General features: G+C 35.6%; 1 protein-coding gene across 2 annotated transcripts in view; it reads left to right on the top strand.

Moving 5' to 3' along the window:
• PPP4R4 (protein phosphatase 4 regulatory subunit 4) overlaps positions 1 to 25938 on the top strand; it is a 104952-nt gene that overhangs the window by 76135 nt on the left and 2879 nt on the right. For both annotated transcript variants that reach the window (XM_036264525.1, XM_036264514.1), the window contains 10 exons: positions 4702 to 4807; positions 7135 to 7282; positions 11056 to 11200; positions 13344 to 13385; positions 13486 to 13560; positions 17648 to 17717; positions 18147 to 18230; positions 18525 to 18618; positions 19558 to 19628; positions 25127 to 25274. In XM_036264525.1, coding sequence (XP_036120418.1) covers positions 4702 to 4807; positions 7135 to 7282; positions 11056 to 11200; positions 13344 to 13385; positions 13486 to 13560; positions 17648 to 17717; positions 18147 to 18230; positions 18525 to 18618; positions 19558 to 19628; positions 25127 to 25274 — 983 coding nt within the window. The remainder of the gene's footprint in view (positions 1 to 4701; positions 4808 to 7134; positions 7283 to 11055; positions 11201 to 13343; positions 13386 to 13485; positions 13561 to 17647; positions 17718 to 18146; positions 18231 to 18524; positions 18619 to 19557; positions 19629 to 25126; positions 25275 to 25938) is intronic.

Here is a 25938-nt window from a genome sequence, read left to right on the forward strand (position 1 = left end):
CTAATTACTTAGTAGGCATGTTTGTGTTTAGAAAACTAATAATACATAATTATTCCATATTTTTAGCTTCTCTTACTAGGAAAGAGAAATGATTTACAACATAGAGTGTGAGCAAAATACTTTTAAGCCTAAGAGATTTGTTTTACTGTTGTCTTTTACAAGGAGATAATTCCATACATGAAAAGAGATACATGATTATTACAGCACATTTTTCATGATCAGAGAAGACACATATATTCTGTTTAAGTCTTCTCTGGAGAAAAGAAAAATTCATACTTTTAGTTTTATACCTAATCATACTCATTTATTTAACAAAATTTATTGAGCACTTACTACATGCCAAGCACTGTTCTGGATGCTAGGAATACAATAGCGAGTGAAAGAGACAAAGGGACCTATTCCTGTAGAATCTTACATTGTATTGGAGCACAAGCAATAAACAAGCACATACACATATAGCATGTCAGGGATGAAAATACAATAAAGAACTACAGAGCAAGCTAGAGGGAAAGAAAGTGTTGGAGGGTAGCAGCATGCTGTTGTGGATATAATGGCAGGAAAAAGCCCTCCGATCCAGTATGCTTTATGCAGGGGCTTGAACACCTTAACAGAGTGACCGGGTGGATGTGTGAAGGATGAGTGGTCCTGGCAGAGGGAATAGTGAATGCAGTGGTATTGATACAGGGAGTGGCTGGCTGTGTGAGGAGCAGCAAGGCCATTGTGGTGAGTGGTAGAGAGAGAGGAGACTGGAGAAATAGCTGGTCTCAGCACAGGGACTTGAAGGCCATGCTGTGGAATCTAGATTGTAGTCTCTGATTCAGGGAAGTCTTTGGAAGGTTTTGAGTAGAGGAATGACATAGCTAACTTTGAAAAATTTTTAAAGATGGGAAAAGGTAGAGAAAATACTGTAATTAACCCATAGATGCCCCTCACCTAGATTTAACTGTAGTTAACATTTTGTCATATGGATGGATGCTCCTCGACTTGTGATGGCATTATGTCCCAATAAACCCATCGGAACTTGAAAATGTAAGGTGAAAAATGCATTTAATACACCCAATCTACCAAGCGTCATAGCTTTGCCTACCTTAAGAATGCTCCAAGCACTTAGATTAGCCTACAGTTAGGCAAAATCATCTAACACAAAGCCTGTTTTATAATAAAGTGTTAAATATCTCATCTAATTTACTCTGTGTATTGCATTCACACCACTGTGAAGTTGAAAAATCCTAAGTTGGGGACGTCTGTATTTGTTGCTTCTATTTTATTGTGCTGAGGAATTTTAAATTATAGATATTATATTTTATCTTTAAATATTTTAGTATTCATTTCTAAAAAGGACATTCTATATAATCACAATACAGTGATTACATTTAACCAAATGAACATATGTTCTTTAATATTATTTGATATCCAGCTCATATTAAAATTTTACCAGTTATCCCCTAAATGTGTTTTACAGTTGTTTTGTTACATGCAGGATCTAATTAAGGTCTATATATAATGCCCTTGGTTGTTACATCTCTTAATCCAGAACAGATTCCCCACTTCCCCTTACCCTACTTTTTCATGATGTTGAATTTGGAAAAAAACTTAGTTGTCCTGTGGAATATTCCAACTCTGTGTTTGTCAGATTGCTTCTTCATAGGGTTAACTTGTTCATCTATTCTCCATGTTTCTTGTAAACTGGAAGTTAGATCTGAGGGCTTGCTGAGTTTTAGGTTAAATATTTTTTGGTAAGAATACTTCGTAAATGCTACTGTATGTTTTATATTGCATTGTATCTGGATGGTTGTCCCTCTATAAATGACCTAAGGGTGGCTGTGCAGGTGATGTCAGTGCTATTAGTCCACTTCACAATTATGCTTCCTCCCCTGTGATTTGCATTGTAATCTGAAGGTGACATCTCATTTCCCATCAACCTTTTACCCATTAGTTTTAGCATCCATTGATCATTCTTACCTGAATCAGTTATTTCATTAGAGCTTGTGAAAGAGTGATTTTTAAAAATTCTATAATTCTTCTAAATTTTTTTTTTATCCTCCCCCGAGGATATTTTTCCATTTTTTGTACAGATAGAGTGGGAGGGAGAGAGAGGAAGGGAGAGAGAGAGAGAAACATCGACGTGAAGGGACACATCGAGTGGCTGCCACCCGCACGACCAACCAGGGCCGGGGACAAACTGCAAACCGAAGTACGTGCCCTTAGCGGGAACCGAACCCGGGTCTCTCCGGACCGCAGGCCGACGCTCTAACCGCTGAGCCAAACTGGCCAGGGCAATTCTTCTAAATTTTTTAATGACATTCTCTTGTGAAGAAATGCCTTCTCTATCCACTTGGGCTATTTGATCAGCTTGAAATACATTTCCTAGTGTAAAGACAGGATGAGTTCTTTATTCTTTCCCTCTATTAATTTTCAGAGGTAGGAATTGGTGCAGAAGTCACTTTCAGTGGTGAAAGATGAGTTTTATTTTTAGTTTTCTTTTTCAGACTAATTTTTTTTATATCAAATAATGTTTTAATCAATTGCAGCCATTCTTTGTGTGCCCCAATTGTCCCAACATCTTTAAGTTGCCTTTTATGTGCTTTTGATATGATTGCATTTATCTTTGATTTGTGGCCCAAAAGATAATTTACCTTTTTATAATATATATGTTATATACTGTAAGATACAAAATATATGTATTTTCACATGAGTAGTATATATTCATTTGAAATTCTATTAATATACACAAAATGTAAGAAAAGAATAACATTTTTATTTAGTTCATTTATCTAAAATTCTTTTTTAAATTTCTGTTTATATGTACCTCTTAAATTTTCTGTTCTAATTTGTAGTGAACATTTTCTTTTCAAATTCAATACATTAAAAATACCACAAATCCCTGTCTGGTGTTGCTCAGTGGTTAGAATGTCGCCCCATGGATAGAAGGGTCTCTAGTTCAATTCCCAGCCCTGGTCAGGCGTGTGCGGGAGGCAACCAATCGATGTGTCTCTCTCACATCTATGTTTCTGTCTCTCCCCCTTTCCCTCCTTCCCAATCTCTATAAAAATCATTAGAAAAATATCCTTGTGTGAAGATTAATAGCAACAACAAAAAGTCCCACAGAATAGTACCCCATGCGATGGAAACAGTTTGTATAAAATATGAGAGAGACGAGGTAGCAGGCAATATTCTCTTAGCAATATAAAGTTTTATTCTACTTGAATTTCAAAGTTCCCCACTATAATAATCTGAATTTTCAAGAATTTAATATTATAGCCCTGGCCGGTTTGGCTCAGCGGTAGAGCGTTGGCCTGCAGTCTGGAGAGACCTGGGTTCAGTTCCTGCTAAGGACACATACCTCGGTTGCAATTTGTCCCTGGCCCTGATTGGGTCGTGTGGGTGGCAACCACTCTATGTGTCCCTTTCATGTCGATGTTTCTCTCTCCCTCCACCCCCTCTCCCTCCCACTCTATCTGAACAAAATATCGAAAAAAATGTCCTCGGGTGAGGATAAAAAAAAGAAAAAGAATTTAATATTATATTTATATGTAAGTCAAGATGGTAAACATGAACTTATACTGTACATAATACAGGGTGGAGTAAAAGTAGGTTTAAAGGTGTTCATATGGAAAATCATACAATAATTACTAAATAATAATACAACAATAAACTGTTTTGTGTACTTACAACTGTAAACCTACTTTTGCCATACCCTGTATATCTAGTTAAGAGATTTTTCTTTTTTTTTTTAATTTTATTTTTTATTTAATTTTTTTTATCCTCACCTGAGGAGATTTTTCCATTTTTTGTTCAGATAGAGTGGGAGGGAGAGAGAGGAAGAGAGAGAAACATCGACGTGAAAGGGATACATCGAGTGGCTGCCACCCACACAACCCAACCAGGGCCGGGGATGAACTGCAACCGAGGTACGTGCCCTTAGCGGGAGCCGAACCCGGGTCTCTCTGGACCACAGGCCGACGCTCTAACCGCTGAGCCAAACTGGCCAGGGCTGGTTAAGAGATTTTTCTGTAATAAATACCTTGAACCCAAACACAGTAGAGATGGATGGTTTAATTCTTTTTGAATTGAGGTTGTTCCCAGTGGTGTGACATAAGTTCAAAGGACAACAGTGTTTGGTACACTGTAAGAGTGACATGGTGTCCTTTGGATTCTAAGTTTTATCTGTGTCATGGGCCAGGGATCTATCTCAGTGAATGACACTGAGGTTGAAGAGCTGGAAATAAGCCAGAAGAATTGAAGACTATGTCTGATCATGGAATCTCTAAATTTACATTTTAGAAGTGGCACATTTTTGGTGAAATACCTGAGGCAGGGAATGATCTAGCAAAAGTATGTTGAATAATGAGTGACAAGGTCCGGGGAAAGACTGAGAGAATGGGTAGCTGAGATTTATTTGGGGAGATTGTCACTTAAGTTGAAGTGGGAAGGAAATGACAGTTACATATGAAGCAAATATGGATGAAATGACTGTGCCAAATTAAGTTAACTTTGTAATGTGATGTATTTGTTGATTTGCCTGAAAGACATTAACATTGAATTATAAAGATACCTCCAGAGGGATATAAGCACAGTGATTTGAGAAGCAGATAACACTGCTCTTTCTTGTATTCAATAACTTAAAATTGATTTGTGGGGCCAAATTATTCAGAATGTATACTAATAGACTAGCTTAATTGTCTTTCTTCTTTCTTTAAGAATGTCTTACCTGTACAAAAAGCAGCTTCACGAACGTTATGCATTTTTCTACGTTATAATCGTAAACAAGAACAGAGACATGAGGTCATTCAGAAATTAATTGAACGTAAGTAATCATTGTCTCTTATTTTGAAAAATAAGTAAACAAAGTGATTGGCTGTAGTTACATCTGACTTACATTATGTATCATTTTGCCATGAATAATTAGGCTGGTGTTGGTAAATACTTAGGGAGCGTTTGTACTTGAGTTCTACAGGTTAATTTTTTGGTTTGTTTTAGAAATCTTTATGACAGGATCACATCTGTGATGCATGACTCTGAGCCTTTTTTTTTTTTTTTTAAGTTTATCTTTACTGTTGAAAGTATTACAGATATCCCTCCTTGTCCCCCACTTGACACCCTCTCCCCCACTCCCAACCCCTTGCCTTTACCACACTGTTGTCTGTGGCCATTGGTTATGCATGTATGCATATATGTTCTTAGGGTTATCTCTTCCCACCAACTGGGCCTTTTTTTGTATAAATCTCTACACTTGAGAAATTAAAGAATGTAAACTTCTGTTGAAACCTAGTTTCTCACTAATAAAATAGAATTTGGAACAAAAATATAAACAGGATATCCATGAATCTAAGCATTTTATGTTTCTAGTTTAAATTTTTACAGAGTGAGTTTTTTTGTTTTTTTTTTTAATAGAGATGATAGTACACATAAATGTGAATCTGGTGAGCCTAGGTGGTTTATAATGTCTTTAAAAAGTTAAATCAATTAACAAATGTAAATTTATTTTAATTTGCTAAGGGCGGAAATCAAGACAAAAAGAAAGAGTGGCCTACATCTATATCTACTTAGTGAATTTGTTAATTATTGTTTACTGCTTTGATCATAATGTCGTAAAGTTTTTATTGAACTGTTGACAAGCATAGGCGAGTAATGGGATTTTCTGGTTATTGGAGTTTACCATTTTAAGTGTGGATTGTCGCTTTTCAAAAAAATTAGAGCCCTGGCAGGTTTGGCTCAGCAGTTAGAGCGTTGGCTTGCAGACCAGGGAGTCCTAGGTTCTGTTCCGGCTAAGGGAACGTACCTCGGTTGCAGTTTGTCCTCGGCCCCAGTTGGGGTTGTGTCTGTGGCAGCCACTCGATGTGTCTCTCTCACGTCGATGTTTCTCTCTCTCGTCGGTGTTTCTCTCTCTCTCTCCCTCCCACTCTTTCTGAAGATGAATGCAAAAATGTCTTCAGGTGAGGATTAAAAAAAAATTAGAGTGCATAAACTTTAAGAAAAATTATGCATACTATACTTTAATCTTTCTTTTTTAAAAAAGTCTGTTTTACCTAAATTTTTATTTTTCAGTGATAGGACCTTACATTTAAAATGTTTTCTTTATTTATATATTTTTATATATTGATTTTAGAGAGAGGAAGGGGGGAGGGAGAGAGAAAGAGAGAGAGAGATTGATTTGTTGTTCCACTTATTTATGCATTCATTGGTTGATTATTGTATGTGCCCTGACCAAGAATGAAACCTGCAACCTTGGTGTATCTGGATGATGCTTTAACTAACTGAAGTTCATAGCCAGAGCTAAAATGTTTTATTTAAAAGAAGATTCTATTTGGTTTTAAGTATTGAGAATTTTGCTTTTGAACATTTATATAATAAGGGAGAAAATTATCCTTTTAATTTGATCTGAATTATTTTAACAATACTGTGTTTACATATGACTTTATACACTTAAAAGCATTTTTAAGGAAACAAGAGGAAGAAAACAGTTCATTAGATTGCTAAAAAATTTTGAGTTTATAAATACCTGCATTTGAATTCTAGCTTTGTACTTACCTCCTTTGTGACTTTAATGTCTTTGGATCTCAGTGTCGTTATCTTTTAGGAGGGATAATTATTTGCTTATCCCATTGGATTGCTTTTCAGGATTGAATGAGATAATATGTTTAAAGTACTTAGCACATAGTGAGTGATCAAAAATAGTAGATATAGTCATTCAATATTTACTTAATGCTAATGGGATTGAATGCAATGTTAAATACATTTTTTTCTGTTTTTTGAATTATCATTAATTTGGGGAGGTTCTGCAAACAAGTTGCTAAACAAATTGTGGATATAAAGAAATTTGAGCCTGGCTGGTGTGGCTCAGTTAGTTGAGCATTGTCCCATGCACCGAAAGGTTGCTGGTTCAATTCCCAGTCAGGGCACATGCCCAAGTTGTGGATTCGATCCAGGAGTGCATGAGGAAGACAACTAGTCAACGTTTCTCTCTGACACTGATGTTTTGTTCTCTCCTTCTTCCTTCTTCTCTCTCTAAAAATCAATAAAAACATATTTAAAAAAAGAGAAATTTGACATGGATTTTGTGTGTCTGATTCTGTCACATGTAATTTCATGTAGGAAAAATTAAACTTATAATAATTTGTTTTTGGTTTCTAGAACTGGGCCAAGGAAAAAGTTATTGGAGTAGACTTCGATTTTTGGATACCTGTGAATTTATTATAGAGATCTTTTCCAAATCATTTTTCTGTAAATATTTCTTTCTACCTGCTATTGAACTGACACATGATCCAGTAGCAAATGTGAGGTATGGTTATCAATCCAAGGAAGTATCTGAAAAAATGGTATTTTAATCTATCTACTATAATGAATATAAGCAAAATCTTTTTCTTAGTAAATTAAAAAAATCAAGTAAAGAATTTATATGTGCTTTGAGATTCTTAGTAGTCTTAATTGATGAGTTTCAATCGGACTTGGAAGCACAATCTTTTCATCCTGTCTTGAGTCTTTTATTTATTGGGTTGAGAGAGCAGTAAGTCAAAGCCAGACAGACTGGCAGACTTCTCTAGCCACTTGGATACACACATTGACATCAAGAGAAGGTTGAGTAGATATTCTTAATTTATCTATCTTCTAAGACTAAGAAAAAAGTGTAGGATGTCCCTAAAAAATGTATATGGGGTATCTGTAGATTCTTTTACATTTTGAAAATTAAATGCATTTTAAAACACTGGGTTTATCATTATTCAAAGTTGTATATACATTTTTTGGGGGGACACCCTGTAGTTCAGAGTTGAATTGGAAGGGATCTTTCTATTTTTAGGACTCTGTTTATTTACAGAAGTAGAGCTGCTTTGAAGTCTTTTTCTTGCCTTTTCCAACTGTCTTACACTTTTGAAATCCAATAGTTGTTAATTGCAGTTGATTAACTGTTTGATTAGATGGGATAGGCCTGAAATGGCTTGCTTGGAAATTGAAAAAAATGAATAAATATATTTTATCTTTTATTCCTCCCCAAATAAACATATTATTTCTTCCTTTTGATTGTGGTAAAAATGCATAACATAAAATTTACCATTTTTACGTGAATGGTTCAGTGGCATTTAGTACACACATACTCTTCCATGAGAGTTATTTGTACATTGCATAATGAGTTGAAGAGAAATTTAGCCCCTCAGCCATTAGATTTCTGTGTTCTATGCCCCATAGTGTCTGTTCTGAACTGGAGGACCTCAGGTCTGTAGGAGGGAGAAACACAAAGTCAGGTGGCCAAGATTTCCCTGAACAGAGCTCCAGAGTTCCCTGCTGAGTTTTCACATGCTAGCCACACTTAGTTTTATGCTGTGTGACATGTGCATCATTTATAACCAACTCACATGAATTGTAGGCAACATGTTACACATTATAATACGAACAGGGAGAATTGTCAAGGCAATAAGCATAGACAGATAGTATTGCTGTTGAGAGAAAATAGACCAGGAAGAATTGTCAAAAGATGTTGAAAAGTTCAACCTGAGAATTTTGTGAGCATTGTTTAAGGGGAGCTGATCTAGAGGTTGGTTTTGTTTTGTATTTTTAGTGTGAGAAAATACAGAAAGCACTATTGCATTGGCGTCAGTATTTTGTGCGTCGTATCTGTGCTATATAAGTGAGAGGTGAGGTTTCCTTGACTTGAGGTTTAAAGTAAATTTAAAGAACCTATTGATAATTCTTTAGACTTTAGCTCTTGCTAAATAAGTAATGGATCTGACATATGGTTAACATTTTTGTTTGTTTGTTTGTTTTGGTACGTGCCCCTAGCGGGAACCAAACCAGGGACTCTCTGGTCCGCAGGCTGATGCTCCAACCGCTGAGCAAAACCAGCCAGGGCATTGTTAACATTTTGAAAATTGAAGTTGTAATTCACATATCAAGCAGTTGACAAAAATTATTTGAAAGGAAATGGAATCATTTCCACTCTGGGCAATGTGACTAATAACATAACATTGTCTCTAAAAGAAAGCAGTCTGCCAATGCAAAAACAAAATGCAGGTTAATTGAATATCACTCTATGAAATTTGATGCCTTCATTTCTTTAGTACCTAATCCATAGAGTGTTCTGAGGAATAAACCAAGGATACTGTACATAAAGAGTTTAGTTTACCAGAAAGGTGTCATCCCTAATCTCAAAATTTTTATAATTTCATGGGCCCGGGATTCTCATAGAGATAAATCATTATAGTTTGTGTAGCTTCTGCTGAATATATGTTTTCCAGACCTGACTTGGGTTATAATGAATAACTGTACATACACTGTTGTTTTTGTTTTTTAAGTGAATGTTTAAAATTTAAATTCACTGAGTCTAGGTAATATCAAGGCTGGAAAGATATTATTGGTATTCAGAGAAGCCTTCTGAGCTGTGAGAAGTGAGGAAAATTCTCTTTGAGGGAACTGGGACCCCTTAATTAGAGAACACATCATTAGGCTTAGTAGGATCCGTGGTGAGCTCTGAATGAGTTTGAGGCCTTTATAGCTGTTTACAGAGCTGCAAATACTATAGAAGGAACTTTCCTCCTTTTGGTTGAATAAAAAACACATTTTGTTGTATGAGAAGAATCCATGACTGAAGGCTCAGCTGACAAAGCACCCTGAAGTCGGTAGGCATGGGACTTAGCTGTCACAAGGTTTGACACAAAAATAAAAGTAATATCTAGAGAGCACCAGATGAATCATGAAAACAGCAGCCATAAAACAGACACTTGCCTAGCATCCCTCTCTAAAACCAGACCCACAAAGCAGTAGAGTTTGAGCTTAGCCAAGGTTTTCTGCACTTTCCTGGATTTCCTCTTACCTCTTTGCATTCTTCAGTCTGCTTGTTGCTTCCTTCTCTGCCCAGTCTAGACTTTGAGTGTGCCCTAGACTCTGTCCTTTTACCCCTTCTTCTCAGACTGCACCCCTGGCTTACAAATCATCTATATGCTGAAGATTCCTGACTCTGTGTCTCTAGCATGGACATCTACCCTGAACAAAAGACTCATTGAGTCAATTGCCCACTTAGCATGTTCACTGAATATCTAACAGCACCTCTGACTTACTGTGTCCAAAAGTAAAACCCCATCTTGCTCCTGAGGCCTCTCGATCTCAGTAAAGAACCATTTCATCTTTCCACTTGCTCAGGTCAAAACCTTAACTTCTTTCTATCAATCCACTTTCAATCTCTCGGCTCATCCCGCTACTGGCAAATATATTCAGAATTGAACACTTCTCACCACCTCAACTGCTACCCTCTGGTTCAGGCCACCATCATTCTTGCCTGAATTATTCAAAGAATCTCCCTCGTTGTTTTCTTTCTTTTGTCCTTGATCACCTACAGTCTAGTCTCAACACAGTAGCAAGATTATACTTTCAAAACATTAGGTCAGATATTTTCACTCTTCTGCTTAAACCCTCCATGGCTTCTCATTGCACTTAAATGCCAGTCTTGAAACAGTGACCTTCAAGGCCCTGGATGAGCTTGCTTCCTACTACTGCTCATAGATCTGCTAATTTCACATTTGCTCCATTCTATCCACTGTAGCTAATTTGCCAATATGGGCCAATTTTCTAATTTGGACAACATGTGGGCAAGTTTCACCTATAGGACATTTGCTCTTACTGCAGCCACTACCTGCAATGTTCAGATATTCATGTGACTTATTCCCTCTTTTTTTTAGATCTTTGCTTAAATGTCATCTTTTCTGTGAAATCTTCAATGACACCCTCTCTGACCACCTGTTTTAGAATCTGATACTCCCTGTCTTCTTTTCCACCTACCACTACCTAACATTTTACTTAGTTTGTTTTCTCTCTCTACCCCCAAACTAGAATGTAAGCTCCATGACAGCAGAGGATTTTGTTGCTTTTATCCATCCTTGTATCTTAGCACCCAGAATGATGAATGCTTGACTCATTTGGCACATAAACGTTTGTTGCATAATAAATGAACTCTCCGGCTACCTACAGCTTGAATTTTCTTTCAGTTTTATGTTACTATGATTAATTCAGTTATTAAATTTAAGTTATAAATGTACTCACAAGTAAATAGAATTTAATTTGTTATAGAATGAAACTTTGCTACTTGTTGCCCAAAGTGAAATCTACTCTGAAGATCCCTGCAGATAAGCATCTCCTTCAGCAGTTAGAAATGTGTGTAAGAAAACTTCTATGTCAAGAAAAAGATAAAGATGTTCTGGCTATTGTAAAAAGAGTAAGTGTCATGCTTACCACAACATTTGCATTTCTTGCATGAAGATAGTCTTAATTATATCTTCACTATTTTAACTTGGTGGGACAGCACTATGTTAAAATATTTATATCCTTACTGATTTGGTTGATGTATGCTACAATTGGATATGAAAGTTGGCGCTTAGACATTAAACTTTTATTGCTAGTATAAGCTCTACAAGAGAGCTTAGCCCATTCTTGGCGTCCCATACTTTTTAACTATTAATGAATACTTCATTCACCAGACTTTATTTACAAGTAGTTATAATCTGAGAAAACTTTATTGGTAAAATTGGGAAAGTCACATTTGATAGAAACTTAGCCATGGAGGGACCTTCCCACGTAATTCAGTATCTGACTTTACAGAAGGTTTAGACCTGGAAATATTGTGTCTGCTCAAGATCATATTAGTAAGTGATAGAAATAGGAGTAAAATATAGATCTCTTACTCCAAATACATTCCTTTTTCATTAATGTAACATGTGTCTTTGGTTTTTGTTTTGTTTTGTTTTAGTATGTGATTTTATTATAGGGATTGTTGGGGAATGTTGGAAAACTAAAACAGTAAAAATTTTGGTTTGTGAAGTCAAACCTTAAAATACTTTAGTCTTCAAAAAATCTTTTTGTGCAATGTATAACTAATGTTTTTATAAGATTAAGTCAAATTAAAGTGGTTGTTTTTATGAATCTGAATGTGCACTTTAGGACACATACTTTTTCAGAATTTATTTGTAGTGAGAGAAATTAACTTATTAATGTCTTAAATAACAGCATTGATTTGAGAAAAAAAATAATTCTTAGTATTTTTTTTTGTTTTTTCCCTATAAATCATTGCCAGGTGTCACAAGGAATTTTTTAAATAGAGTTATTTGATAACTTAGTATTAATTGATATACTTTTATTTTACTGAAATGTGAATTCCTCTTTATCAATTGAAATAACCAGAAATACTCAGATTCTGGACATGTATCTAAATTTAAATACACACATACACACACACACACCCCTCACACATACACACACATTTGTTTCTACCAGATATTTCTGATCTTGCCATTTAATTATAGAAGTTTAGGGAATGAAGTTAATATGCCAAAATAATATACATGAGAGGGTTAGTTATTTTCCTGAAAGAATTTATTAGCTTGAGATAATATAAACTCACCCCATAAATAGGTACAGAAATGATACAATTCAATTGATGGATTACTAACCTACAATAGATTATTCTGGAATACAGCTCTTATTTTAAGTATGAAGTCAATCTGTTCCATGAAAAATCTGTAGTATAGTGTTATCAAACTGAGGTGTTAGTGTGGAAACCTTTGAGAGAAGCTACATAAAGCTTCTGGGTAAAAATGGAATAGCTGACTCTAGTCAGTTTTGTAAGATGGGAAGTAATTTTATTTAAAAGAGATGTCATGGCATACATTTTCATAAATTTCAGCATAAAAATAAAGCTTTAAATAAATATATGTTTGTAATGGATAGCTTTGGTGTATGACTGTGTAGATGTACTTTATTTTGGCCGTTAGGATTACTTCTGTAGAGAAGTACTGTCCTCTGTCAGAGACAGAACCCTTGGGTAGATGGACCATTCTCGGATTGAAATAATTTGTTTCAGACCAATGTGTTCTGAAAGACAAAACTAAATTGAGAGAATGCTTTCAGAATAAAGTCTTTTCTATTGATCAGAGTGTCATATGAACAAAATTTTCTGGGGAAAGAAAAGGAATTAAGAATTATAAACCAAATGATAGATTGCTTCATATATATTTAACTAAAAGTTTTTTTTAAAAGTTCAAAAATTATACTGTATTTCTGAAAATTCAGAAGTGTGGCACTGGGAGTTATTAGGAATTAGGTAAATTGCATATGTTTAGTATTTAAAATATTCCTCTAGACGTCCTCTTCTTAAAGTTAAAAACTTTAAAAGTTTAAATAGATTCTGACATTAATATATAGAGGTCAATTAAAAATTAAAAATACAATGTAGAAGGGAAGAACTTTAAAAGTTTTCTAATTTAGCCTTCCACATAGTGCAGAAGTCTCCTATTTGACACTCCCTCTGGAAAAAGAATCTTGATTTAATTACTGTTGAATAACTTTAGACACTTTCTTTACAGACTGTGTTAGAGTTGGATAGAATGGAAATGTCTATGGATTCTGTAAGTATACTCTTGTTACCTTATGTTGAAAGGGATATTTAAAAGTTGACATATACTCATCATTAATGTTTCACAATTTCATTTTAAACTTTATTCTTAGTTTCAGAAAAAGTTTTATGAGAAAGATTTGTTGGATCAAGAGAAAGAAAGAGAAGAACTGCTGCTTTTGGAAATGGTATGTTGTTTTCACATTCACAAGCACATACTTTTTTTGATCAGTATTAAATATGCTTTGTTATTACACCTAATAAATAATTTCTTTCAATTTTATTTTTTATTTATTTTTTTATTTTTTTTATTTTTATTTTTTTAAAATTTTTTTATTAAAAGAATTCCCCCATTGACCCCCTCCTCCCCACTCCCGCCCCCCTCCCACCTTTTCCCATACTATTGTCCGTGTCCATTGGTTATGCATATAAGTTCTTTGGTTTATTTCTTCCCACCCCCCCAACCCCTTTCCCTTTGAGGTTTGTCAGTCTAGCAATGAATTTGTGCTTCTTAATCCCTTCACCTTTTTCATCCATTCCCCCAACCCCTTTCCCAACTGGCAACCAACAAAATATTCTCTGTATCTATGAGAATGTTCCTGTTCTTCCTGTTCATTTTGTTTGTAGATTCCATTGTTGATAGATATGTATTCATTGCCATTTTGTTTGTTCTACATTTTATCTTTTTCTTTAAAAAGACCCTTCATCATTTCATATAATAATGGTTTGGTAGTGATGAACTCCTTTAACTTTTTCTTGTCTGGGAAAGTTTTTATATGTCCATCGATTCTAAATGACAGCTTTGCAGGATAGAGTAATTTTGGTTGTAGGTTCTTGGTTTTCATCACTCTGAATATTTCTTGCCACTCCCTTCTGGCCTGCAAAGTTTCTTTTGAGAAATCAGCTGACAGCCTAATGGGAACTCCCTTGTAGGTAACTAGCTGCCTTTCTCTTGCTGCTTTTAGGATTCTCTCTTTGTCTTGAACCTTTTGCATTTTGATGATGATGTGTCTTGGTGTGGGCCTCTTGGGGTTCATCTTGTTTGGGACTCTCTGTGCTTCCTGGACTTGTATGTCTGTTTCCTTCACCAAGTTAGGAAAGTTTTCTGCCATTATTGTTTCAAACAGGTTTTCGATTTCTTGTTCTCTCTCTTCTCCTTCGGGCACCCCCAAGATGCGAATGTTGGCACGCTTGAAGTTGTCCCAGAGGCTCCTTACACTATCCTCATTTTTTTGGATTCTTTTTTCTTTTTGCTGTTCTGGTTGGGCGTTTTTTGCTTCCTTATATTCCAAATCGATGGTTTGCTCCTTGGATTTACGTACTCTATTATTGAAGCTATGTAAATTATTCTTTATTTCAGTTAAAGCCTCCTTCGTTTCTAACTGTGCAGCGATCGTTTCTGACTGGTACTTTTTTATGCTCTTGAGGCCCTCACTGAGTTCATTGAGCATCCTTATAAGCAGTATTTTGAACTCAGCATCTGTTAGGTTGCTTATCTCCATTTCGCTTAGTTCTTTTCTTGGGGTTTTGTTCTGTTCTTTCATTTGGGACCTGTTTCTTTGTATCCTCATTTTGCTGCCTTCCTGTGTTTGTTTCTGTGTATTACTTAATGAGAGGTATGGGGCTCGCTGAGACCCGATGCTGCTCGTTTGAAAGAATTTAGGAAAAACCTGAAGCAGGACCCAAGACAGGCCAATCCTATGGTTAAGCAAGTAGCAACAGCTTGGGTGGGCCTGAAAGTTGGGTGGGGCGGGGCCTCAGGGAGTCAGCAGGGCGGGGCTACCAGTGTGAGCCAGGTTGCTGGAGTCCCAGATATGGCGACTGTCTGCCGCCCCAGGGAAGGGCTCACCAAAGGAACAAAGGCCTCTGACAGCACGTTTGTCCCTGAGAAAGCCCCCTCTCCAGCCCTCGCTCCAGTGCCAAACAGCTCAGTTCCTCCCTGTATGTCTCTGGTGCCCCTGGAGCTGCCTCCCCTCCGAGCTTAGAGGGAGAGAGTCCGACCAGTCTGTGCGCGGGCCCTTTAGGGAGCTGCCTGTGGCTCCAGCCAGGTCAGCTTCCCTGAGCCTCAGTTTCTGCTGGTTTTTCCAGCCAGAAGTTATGGGGACTTCTCTTCCTGGCACTGGAAACCTGAGCGGGGCACCTGGTGTGGGACGGGGACCCCTCAGTCCTCAGGAAGGACCTTCCCAGCCTCGGGAGCCTCCTGATTTTTATCTGCCACACTTGGGTGTGGGACCAGCCCGTCGCGCCGCCGCCGTGCCGCTGCCGCCACCCCTCGCGCCGCCGCCCCTCCTACCAGTCTGGATGTAGCTGCCTTTTTTTTTAATTCCGTAGTTGTAGGACTTCCATTCAGCTTGATTTCAGGCGGTTTTGGATGATGGTTGTTCTGTAGTTTTGTTGTAACTTGGATGTGGTTGTGGGAGAACGCGATACTGCGTTTCCCTACGCCGCCATCTTGACCGGAAGTCCCCCTCTTTCAATTTTATACTACCTTTTTTCTTTCTAAATGACTAATGAGTCCTAATCTTTTGAAATCTGTTATCTTATGAACTGTAAGGAAAACTATATTTGAGGGGCTTTAAAAATAATTTTATTGAAGTATTATTGGCATACAATTAATTGCATACATTTTAAGTGTACCATTTGATGAATTTTGACATATTGGACATATCAATCACCACAATCAAAATACCAAACATTTCCATTCCCTTAAAGGTTTCCTCATGCCCTTTTATGATTGATTCATCTTCTACTCCAGTCCTCAGAAACCACTAATCTAGTTTTTGTCACTACAAATTAGTTTGCAACTAGAATTTATATAAATTTAATAATATATTGTGTGATCTTTTTTGTCATACTTTTTTCTGTCATCATAATTTATTTTGATATAAAGTTTAGAATCAGTTTGTTCATTTCTATAAAAAGCCTACTAGAATTTTTGTGAGGATTGTGTTAATTAGGATTGATCTACACATCAATTTGGAGAATTTCCATCTTAACATGAGTCTTCTAACCCATGAACATTGTCTATTACTCCATTTATTTAGCCTTCTTTACTTTTTCTCATAGTGTTAAGTATAGCATTCAAGAAGTTTTTTGTTAGATTTATTTCTAGTTTTATTATGTTTTTGACATCATTGTAAGGGGAATTTTAATTTTTAATTTCACTTTGTAGTTCAGGATTGAGAATAAGAGGCCTCTAAAATTTTTAGGACTGAATAATTTAAGTCTAAGAGAAAAATCAGGCAATAGGAAAAGATTCATCAATAATCCTGATACTGGAGTTAGCAAATAAGCATCTCTGGATAACTGTGATTAGAGGAAAAGATAAAGAAAATAGATAACATTACTGTTGGTAGATACTCTCAATGATATTTTGTTTTACAATTTTATATGTTTTAATTTCAGTTTTAGAATGTTTTAGTTGATTCTTTTTATGCAGAACAATTCTATGTGGAAATTTTTTGTTTTGTCTACTTTCTCCATCTTTTTCATTATTTTACAGGTATGTTCTCCAGTTGTTGAGCATAATCTATACATATAGTTTGTTCAGAGCTAGTATGGCTATATAGGTGTATTCATTTTGGGAAAATTCATTGAGCTGTATACTTATAATTTGTGCACTTTCTCTATGTTTATTATACTTCAATAAAACATTTTAAAAATATCCCAAAGACCATTTCCTTTTCTCTCAATATTTTTAAAGAAAAACATTAAAGGTATTTTACTATTTACCAATCAGAAATGGAAATGACCAATAGTAACAAATATTTTGCTAATGAAAATCTGTAAATACCCCCTAAAAAATAGCCCAACCGGTGTGGCTCAGTGGTTGAGTGTCGACCCATGCACCAAGAGGTCACCAGTTTGATTCCTGATCAGGGCACATGCCTAGGTTGTGGGTCCAATCCTCAGTAGGGGGGCATGCAGGAGGTAGCCAATCGATGTTTCTCTCTCTCTCTTCCTCTCCCTAAATATCAAAGAAAAAAGAGTTTTAAATCTTAAAAAAAAAATTACCTCCTTAAAAATAAAAGCTCATTCCCATAATAATACTAAACTCTTTATTTTAGCTTAACAAATCCCCAAAGGCATAATTCTGTAGATGTTTAAAAAAAAACACAAACTGGACTTCTTTAACACTAATTTGGAAAATGCTTTTTAAAGGAATTTTTGTAAACAATATTTGTATCTCTAAAGCTTAGAGTAATTCCTCATTTGAACATTTTTCTAAATCTATTTATGCTTAACTTTAATGCTAAGGTACTATTTTAATAATAGGAACAATTAGAGAAAGAGAAGCAACAAAATGATGGAAGGCCCATGAGTGAGAAAACCTTTGAAAAGAAACGTAAGTGGTTTTCTTATGTCTTCATCACTAAGTCACACAATTAATGTTTTATACTGGCATTCTGAAAGACCATGTTGAGTTTTTAATTTTACATGGAAAATTGCTTTTCTTTCTTTTATTTTTAAAAGTCATTAAAAAACCCCTGCTGTTTAATATTGTATAGATGTTAAGAATACATGAATAAATAATGGGGATCAACGTGGAGCTTCAGGTCCTTCATAGGAAAGTGATAACGGCAATAAGATTGTGAAATTGATCAGTGATTAACTAAAATAGTAATATGTAAATGTGCAAAGTAAGAATATTTGGGAAAGAATGCTGCTTAGCAAGGGGTAGTATTTCATTTTTTTCTGTGTTGTCTTGTATGTTTATGGAGATTAATTAGAACCCAGAGGAAATTACAGCACTTAAAACAATAGTTTGTTTTAGGTAGAGACACCAAGACACCAACAAATCTGCCCAAGAGCATCCCCATTTCTGTTCCTGGGCCCTCTTCTAGCAGCCCATCGACAAGTAAGAAACAACTTTTGTGTCCTTTTTTCCTTTTAGAAAAATTAATTATAAGGAAAGTCATTCTCTTGGATGAGATATATTATTGTAAAGCACCATTTTCCTCTTACTGTTGTTTGTTATGGTAGTTCTTATTGGGCAGTTGGAGTAAGAGATACTCCAATGAGCTCAAACTGAGGAAAGAAAGCTAGACCTGTTTATGTTTTACTGAAAATGGTGGGAGTTGGAGAGGGAATTGGGTTGGGGCATCTAAAGATGAAGTGAACAATTACATTTTCTTTCTGCTTATTACTCTAGGCAAAGAAATCAAGAAATCCAAATTGATTCGAAGCCAGTCTATTAATAATCAAGCTTTTCATGCAAAATATGGCAACTTAGACAAGTGTGCTAGGTATGATCTGTCAGCTACATTTTAACTTTTATTTTATAGTCACACATCTTTGTGCATGTAAAATATTTACATTATTATAAAAATCAGGATTAGTTTTGAGTTTTTATAGGTAAATGATTTTTAAGTTTTCTTCTGTAAAGACTTTGTTAAAAAGTCTAGCAATTTGCATAAGAATAGAATACCCATTTGCTAAATGGACGTGGACATCCATTTGCTATTAAAATAGTTTTTGTCTATAAAGAAGCCACTGGCATGTTTCTGTGTTAAAGTGACCACAACAAAGTTCTGCTGACAATAAATGAATGTGTAGTTTCCCCTTCAGTCTAGCAGACAAAATTATAAACAGTTAAGATTAGGACAGAGTCAGAATAAATTAAATGAACATAATATTTTATATGTGTTATACACATGTAGTGTAACAGCTACATATCAACCAACAAACAAATTTTAAGGAAACATAAAATACTTTTAAAGTACTTATTTATCTATCAAGAAAAATAATATATTATGACAAAAAACATGTTTTTATTTTATTAAAGATAACTTATTCAAATTTTTAGCTATATTTCAGGACATTATCCATAGATTATCTAGAGTTCCTAGACAATAGGATCATCTTCATTTGGACAAAAGATATTAGAACTAAATATAGGTTGTTTCCAAGAAAATTTCACCCATATTACCTGTCTTGCTGAACATTAAAAGACTGTTATTCTGATGCAGCAAAAGTTTATAGAAATGCTTCTAAGTTATAGAAAAAGTAATTGTTGTGAGGCATGGAATAGAAAAAAATAAATGAGAAATAAAAATAACAAGCATGTTTCATAAAAAGTAGGGGAAAGTATTTTTAAAACAAGATTTAAAAAGACCAAGTGATGGATGAGTGGGATTGAAACAAGCATGTTTTTGTACTTTAAACTTAATTATGTTCTTTCCTAGTAAAAGTTCTACAGCAGCATATGCACCTTCTCTCTCAGGGTTAGCAAAGACTTCTATGATTTCACTAACTGGTAAGTAGAAATCTGAGCTCCTCAAAAAATTGCTAAATTCTATAAAATACGATTTTCTTTAAGTGACCAATTTCTTTATTTCAAGATGCAATGTTTTTCCTAAATTTATATCTTTATCAAATATCTAAGTAATTAAACTTTTTCCTAGCAGTTGAGAAAATATTTGACTATACTATTTTGTTTTCACTGTATCAAGACTGAGTTTAATACTTTTACAAGAGAAAAAGGACAAAATGATAGGATAGGTTTTGCTACAGTCTGAGGACCTACTGAAGCGTAAACTAAAATTTTTGCAGTAATTAAGCTAGTTAAAAACATTAGGGCTTTACTATGGATAACATGCAGCTAAATATTTGCAATATTATATATTTTCTGACCAGGGAGTCAGAAAACTTTTTCAGTAAAGGGCCAGATAGTAAATATTTTAGGCTTTGTGGGTCAAATTAGTTTCTTTCATTATTACTCAACTCTGCCACTGCAGAGTAAAAGTAGCCAAAGATGACATGTAATGAGTAGGCATGGCTGTGCTCCAAAAAAACTACTTACAGAAACGTGCTACAGGCAAGATTTGGCCACAGGCTGCAGTTTGCTGATCTCTGGCTTATAGAATAGAACATAGAATTATACTATGTATAAGGGAGGAAATTATTAGTGACTATAAGTACATTTTTAACTTTTGCTCTGGAAATACTGGTTGAAAATTGTAATATTGATCTATGGCAACTTTTTAGTGTAAATAATAACAAATCCACTGAAGTTCTGAAATTTTTAATCGTTATATTTCCTTTTTAGGTTATATTCTGTCTTTCCCTTACGTCTTATTGTGTGCTTTTTATTCTCATGAAGAATATATATATACATATATATACATATATCTACATACATATATAGATATACATACACACACACACACACACTCATTGGCTATTCTGTAAACAGTATGTGTTCATTTGCTAGAACAGAAAATCTAATATTAAAGCATTAACACTCATATACAGTATATAGAGTGGTTCTACAAGGAATACCAAGAGTATCATAAAAATCCTGAAAGAGCCCGACCAGTGTGGCTCACCGGTTGAGCATCGACCCATGCACCAAGAGGTCGCCGGTAGGATTCCCGGTCAGGGCACATGCCCAGGTTGTGGGCCCAATCCCCAGTGGGGGGCATGCAGGAGGTGGTCAATCAATGTTCTCTCTCATCGATGTTTCTCTCTCTACCTCTCCCTTCCTCTCTCACTAAAATCAATAAAGAAAAAAAATTGTTTAATCCTGAAAGAACTTACTTTCTGTAGGTTATTGAACGAAAGTTATCAATATTTCTTTAAGTTAGGTCTATAAATAGTAAAACCATTGATTACTTTTATCTCAGCAAAGCAATGACTTATTTAGGAGATACTAAGGGAACAGTCAGGATTTGAGAACTTTATTTATGATATAGGGTGCCTGTAAAATTTGTAAATGTGTGTAGGAAGTCAACTTGGAGCTAATGGTGCAGATGATTATAGATTTCCATAAGGGGTTCTTCAAACTTGGATGGGTCTCATCTGCCTCTTGGAGATGACTTTACCCTGCTATGAAAGAGGATATTTATTCATGAACTTGTAACAGTTCTTGCCCAGAAATTTGCCTAAATCATTAAGAATATTGATTCTGAACAGGTTTTTAGAAGTTGTAATTATGTGTATTAATTTATTCAGTTTTTACTTTCCTAGTTCCTAAGTCATCTTGAGAATCAGGAAAGTGTATATGATCTACAGACCCTAAAATTTAACATCCAAAGTCTTAATAAAGGCATGTATTTATAAGGGTAATCTTTTATTAAAATATTTGAAAAATATTTTATCTTAAGGGTTTAGTATTATTTTGGAGAGAGGGAATATAGGTTGAATGAATATCTCCTAGATTTTTTTGTTACAAAAATGTGATTATTACTTACTATTGATTATTTAATGAAGTACAGACTGAGGAAAAAGTCACTATACAATTACACATATTATGTATAAAGAGAAAATGGAAGCAAAATGTTTCTTAACAAATGTGTTAGGTGTTCACATAAAGAAGAGATTTTGTCTATGTGTGGGACTTAAGATACAGGCTTCAGGATGATTGTGCCACGTGAAATGGACCTTAGGGTGTGCTAGGATTTTGATAGGCAGAGGTAGGTATGGAATACTGTCTCATGCAGAGCACCTGTCGTAAACTGAAACTGAGTGTTGGTGTCTTCAGGGAGCAACAGCAGGCCAGTTTGGAGCATGGAGTGGATGGAAGGGAGAGCAGTGTTAAATAAAGCGGAAAGGAAAGGTCAAGGTCATGGCTTGGAGGTCAAATTGAATACTTTCTACTTAACATGAACCCATCCTTAATTGTCTGGTGACTTTGCCTGTCATCAATTACAACTTTCCAAGTTGTGAGCACAGCAGACTTGGGGAAATATGAAAAGAACGCTAGTAAGAAATCAGGGAAACAAATTGCAATGTGTCCATTGTTAGTGGGTATGAAAATCAATGAATCCCTTTCACAAAGCAGTTTGGTAAAGTTCAAGAGTCCTAGATTTTAAAAATATTCTGTGACTTTAAAAAAATCCCATTTCTAGTAATCTGCCACGAAGCTACAACATGTGATAAAAATATGTCTTTGCCTTGGCTGGTTTGGCTCAGCAGTAGAGTGTCGGCCTGCAGACCAAAGAGTCATGGGTTCGATTCCAGTCAAGACATGTGCCTTGGTTGCGGTTCGTCCCTGGCCCTGGTCGGGGTCATTCGGGAGGCAGCCAGTCGATGTGTCCCTCTCCCGTCGATGTTTTTCTCTCTCCCTTTCTCTCCCTCCCACTCTATCTGAAAGATAAATAGAAAAATATCCTCAGGTGAGGATTAAATTTAAAAAAAAAGTGGGGGGAGTATTTGTAATATCTTCTCAATATTTCTGTAAATGTTAAACTTTAAAAAAAAGTGTGTTTTAAAAATAACATTTATAATAACCTCAAAAACATTAGATGCTCAGGGGTGTAAATTTAAAAAAATGGGTGCTAAATGTACACTAAGAACTTTAAAGTGTTGCTGAAAGAAATAAAGGAAGACCTAAAAAAGTGGTGTTGGGGAGGAGAGAATTGCCTCCTTCTTGAGTTCCTACAGCTGCACTAATAATAAAGTAATAAAACTGATACAAGACGAGCTTAACAGGAGAAGGACCAATTTAATATGTGTGCATGGGAGATTCACAGTATAATACTAAGATTATAAAATGTGGCTCAAAGAAATGATCCAACCAGGCATCTTCTAATATTTTTTAGACAAAGAAACAATAAATGTGTGAAGAAATTGACAGGACAAAGGGAGATAAGGTAGTACTCATTAGAAAGGAATATAAGCAAAGTTGGGTATCCATCAAGAATTTAAATGGGGTAGTAACTAAGAAAAGAGGCAGTAAGCCTTTTTTATACAGACTCTTTGGTTAGAGTTATTTAATTGTAGTGATAAAGGGTGTCTCCTGGTGTGGGGAGGATACCTTTCACATGGGACATGTATTTCCTACAGTCAAGGAGATGGGAGGGTCAAGGTGCCCTCCTGGCACATACTGGATGCTTGTCAAGTAACTTTAATTCAAAGTACTCAGTGTGCCATTGTGGGATATTTTGAGGCAGCCCATTTTGGGCCCTGACAATGGAGAGATATACCATGTTTATGGATTGGAAAACTTCATACTGTTATGATGTCAGTTCTTTCTAAATTGATCCAGAGATTCAGTGTAATCCTGATCAAAATTCTACCAGTATTTTTGTAGAAATTTATAAGCTGATTCTAAAGTCTATAGTGAAGTGCACAGAAATAAGTATAGCCAAAACTATTTTGAAAAAGATAAACTAAATTATAGAACTTAAATTATTTGATTTTAACACTTGCTATAAACTAAAGCTCCAGTAATCAAGACCATGTGGCCTACATTCACATAGAATCTATTTCATAGATTGTCAGCTGGGTTTCAACAAATGCTTCAAGATAAACCAGTGGTGGCAAGATAGTACTTTTAAAAAGGGATGCTAAATAATTGGATAGCCATGTTTAAAAACAAAAAACGGAACCTCAGTTCTTATCTTGCACTATACACAAAATTAACTCAAAATATATTATAAATTTAAGCATAAAAGTTTAAACTATGACATTTCTGAAGAAAATACAGATGGAAGTCTTTGTAATTTTGGAATAGATAAAGATTTCTCCAAACCATAAAAGAAAAGAATAACATTTTGGACTTCATCAAAATTAAAAACTTCTGTACTTTGATAAAAATCATAAAAAAATAAATGGCAGGATACAGATTGGGAGAAAATATTCATATTACATATGCCTGACAAAAGACTATATCCAGAATATACAAAGAAATCTTTAAAACTAATTAGTCAATTAACTTTAAAATGGTAAAAAGATTTGAACATCATTTCACAAAAGAAGATACACAAATAGGTACATGAAGAGATACTTATCATTAATCATCAGAGAAATGCAAATTAAAAGCAGTGAGAAAAAACACAGGAGGTACCACGTCACATCCACTGGAAAGTCTCAGTTAAAAAGACCCACAATGGCCCGGCTGGTGTGGCTCAGTGGTTGAGCATTGACCCATGCACCAAGAGGTCACCAGTTCGATTTCCAGTCAGGGCGCATGCCCAAGTTGTGGGCCTGATCCCCAGTGAGGGGCATGCAGGAGGCAGCCAGTCAGTGTTCTCTCTCTCATCAATGTTTCTATCTCTCCTTCTCCCTTCCTCTCTCTAAAATCAATGAAGAAAAAATATTTAAAAAATAAGAACTCACAATGTCAAGTGTGTGTGAGGATGTAGAGCAACTCTCCAGAATTCTCATACATTGCTGGTGGGTATCCAAGTGGTACAACTGTTTCAGGCAACAATTTGGCAGTTTTTTATGAAGTTAAATATACACTTACTATATGATCCAGCAGTTTCACTCCTAGGCTTTTAGTAAGAGAAATTAGAACCTACATCCACACAAAGACTTGTACATGATTTTTCATAGCAGCCTTATTCATAAGAGTAAAAAACTGAGGAAAAACCTGAATGTCTATTAGTAGGAGAATGGATGAACAAATTTGGACATATCCACACAATGGAATACCAGTCAGCAATAAAAAGGAATGAAGTATTGATGTGTACAACATGGATGAATCTCTCCATAATCATGCTGAATGAAAAAAGCCAGACAAAAAAAGAGTACATATTGTATGATTCCGTTTATATAAAATTCTAGAAAATGCAAACAAATCCCTAGTGGCATGAGGCAGATCTGTGGTTGCCTGGGGGGTGGGGAACAGTGGGAGGTATTGAAGGGGGCAGGAGGAAACTTTTGGTAGTGATGCAGTTTATTATATATGAATTAATCCCTAATAAATTGACTTGAAAAAAATGTCAGCTACCATTAACCTTTTTTCTTTCAGGCTCCCGTTTTTCTTAATATATTCAGTATGTCTGACTATGTGTGTGTTACTTTCAGATGACTCATTCCGGACTCGTAATGCCAGTAGCCTTTCATCGTCCTTTTCTCCTAACTCTCCCCTCCCAAGCACCTCCCGTGGGACAGGTAACTCAGTAGATCCAAAGAGCAGTGGAAGTAAAGATACACAACCACGTAAGGCCACCTTGTAAGTAATCCAGTGATGTTCTGCTAAGTATACCATCCTACTCTCGTTCTCAGTGCGCTTTCCTTCCCACTTACTTCCCAAAGAACGGAGAATGTCTGTAACGAGGAAATGCTCTAAATTAAAAGGGATTGTTAGCACTTGTGCCTCTGTTATGTTAATACTTTATATAAGATGATCTGTAGATGGCAAAGACATGGCAACCTTTGGGAATCAACAAGAAACTTTAAATGGCTCCCACTAATATCCGAGATTTTTAAAATTTTCTGTGAAATGTTTGTATTCAGGTACTTTATTGGTGAAGACATTGGGTATAATTGCATCCCTTTGAACAGCTTAAGTGGACAGTGTTTGATTGCCCAGAGCTCAGAATGATGGGTACTGCTGCTTTCTCTTAAGAAATCTTGCTGCAGCATAGAGTCCGGACCTGTGGGTCAGTGAGCTGGAGATTCCTACACACTATACTTGTCCTTGAAGTTGAAGTTATAAAGGGCCTCTATTTTCCTTTCTGTATGTGCTATTAGCATCTTGTTTGAATTGTTGAATTTGTTTTTTTAAATTTAAACATTGAAGAGGGTAGTCCCATGAGAATCATCATGATGCGAGATCATACAACAGTAGAATGATTTGTCCAGGCTGCCCAAACTGTGCTACAGGTTTCCTCTTT

Source organism: Molossus molossus, unplaced genomic scaffold (assembly GCF_014108415.1).
Source record: "Molossus molossus isolate mMolMol1 unplaced genomic scaffold, mMolMol1.p scaffold_m16_p_1, whole genome shotgun sequence".
NCBI lineage: Eukaryota > Metazoa > Chordata > Mammalia > Chiroptera > Molossidae > Molossus > Molossus molossus.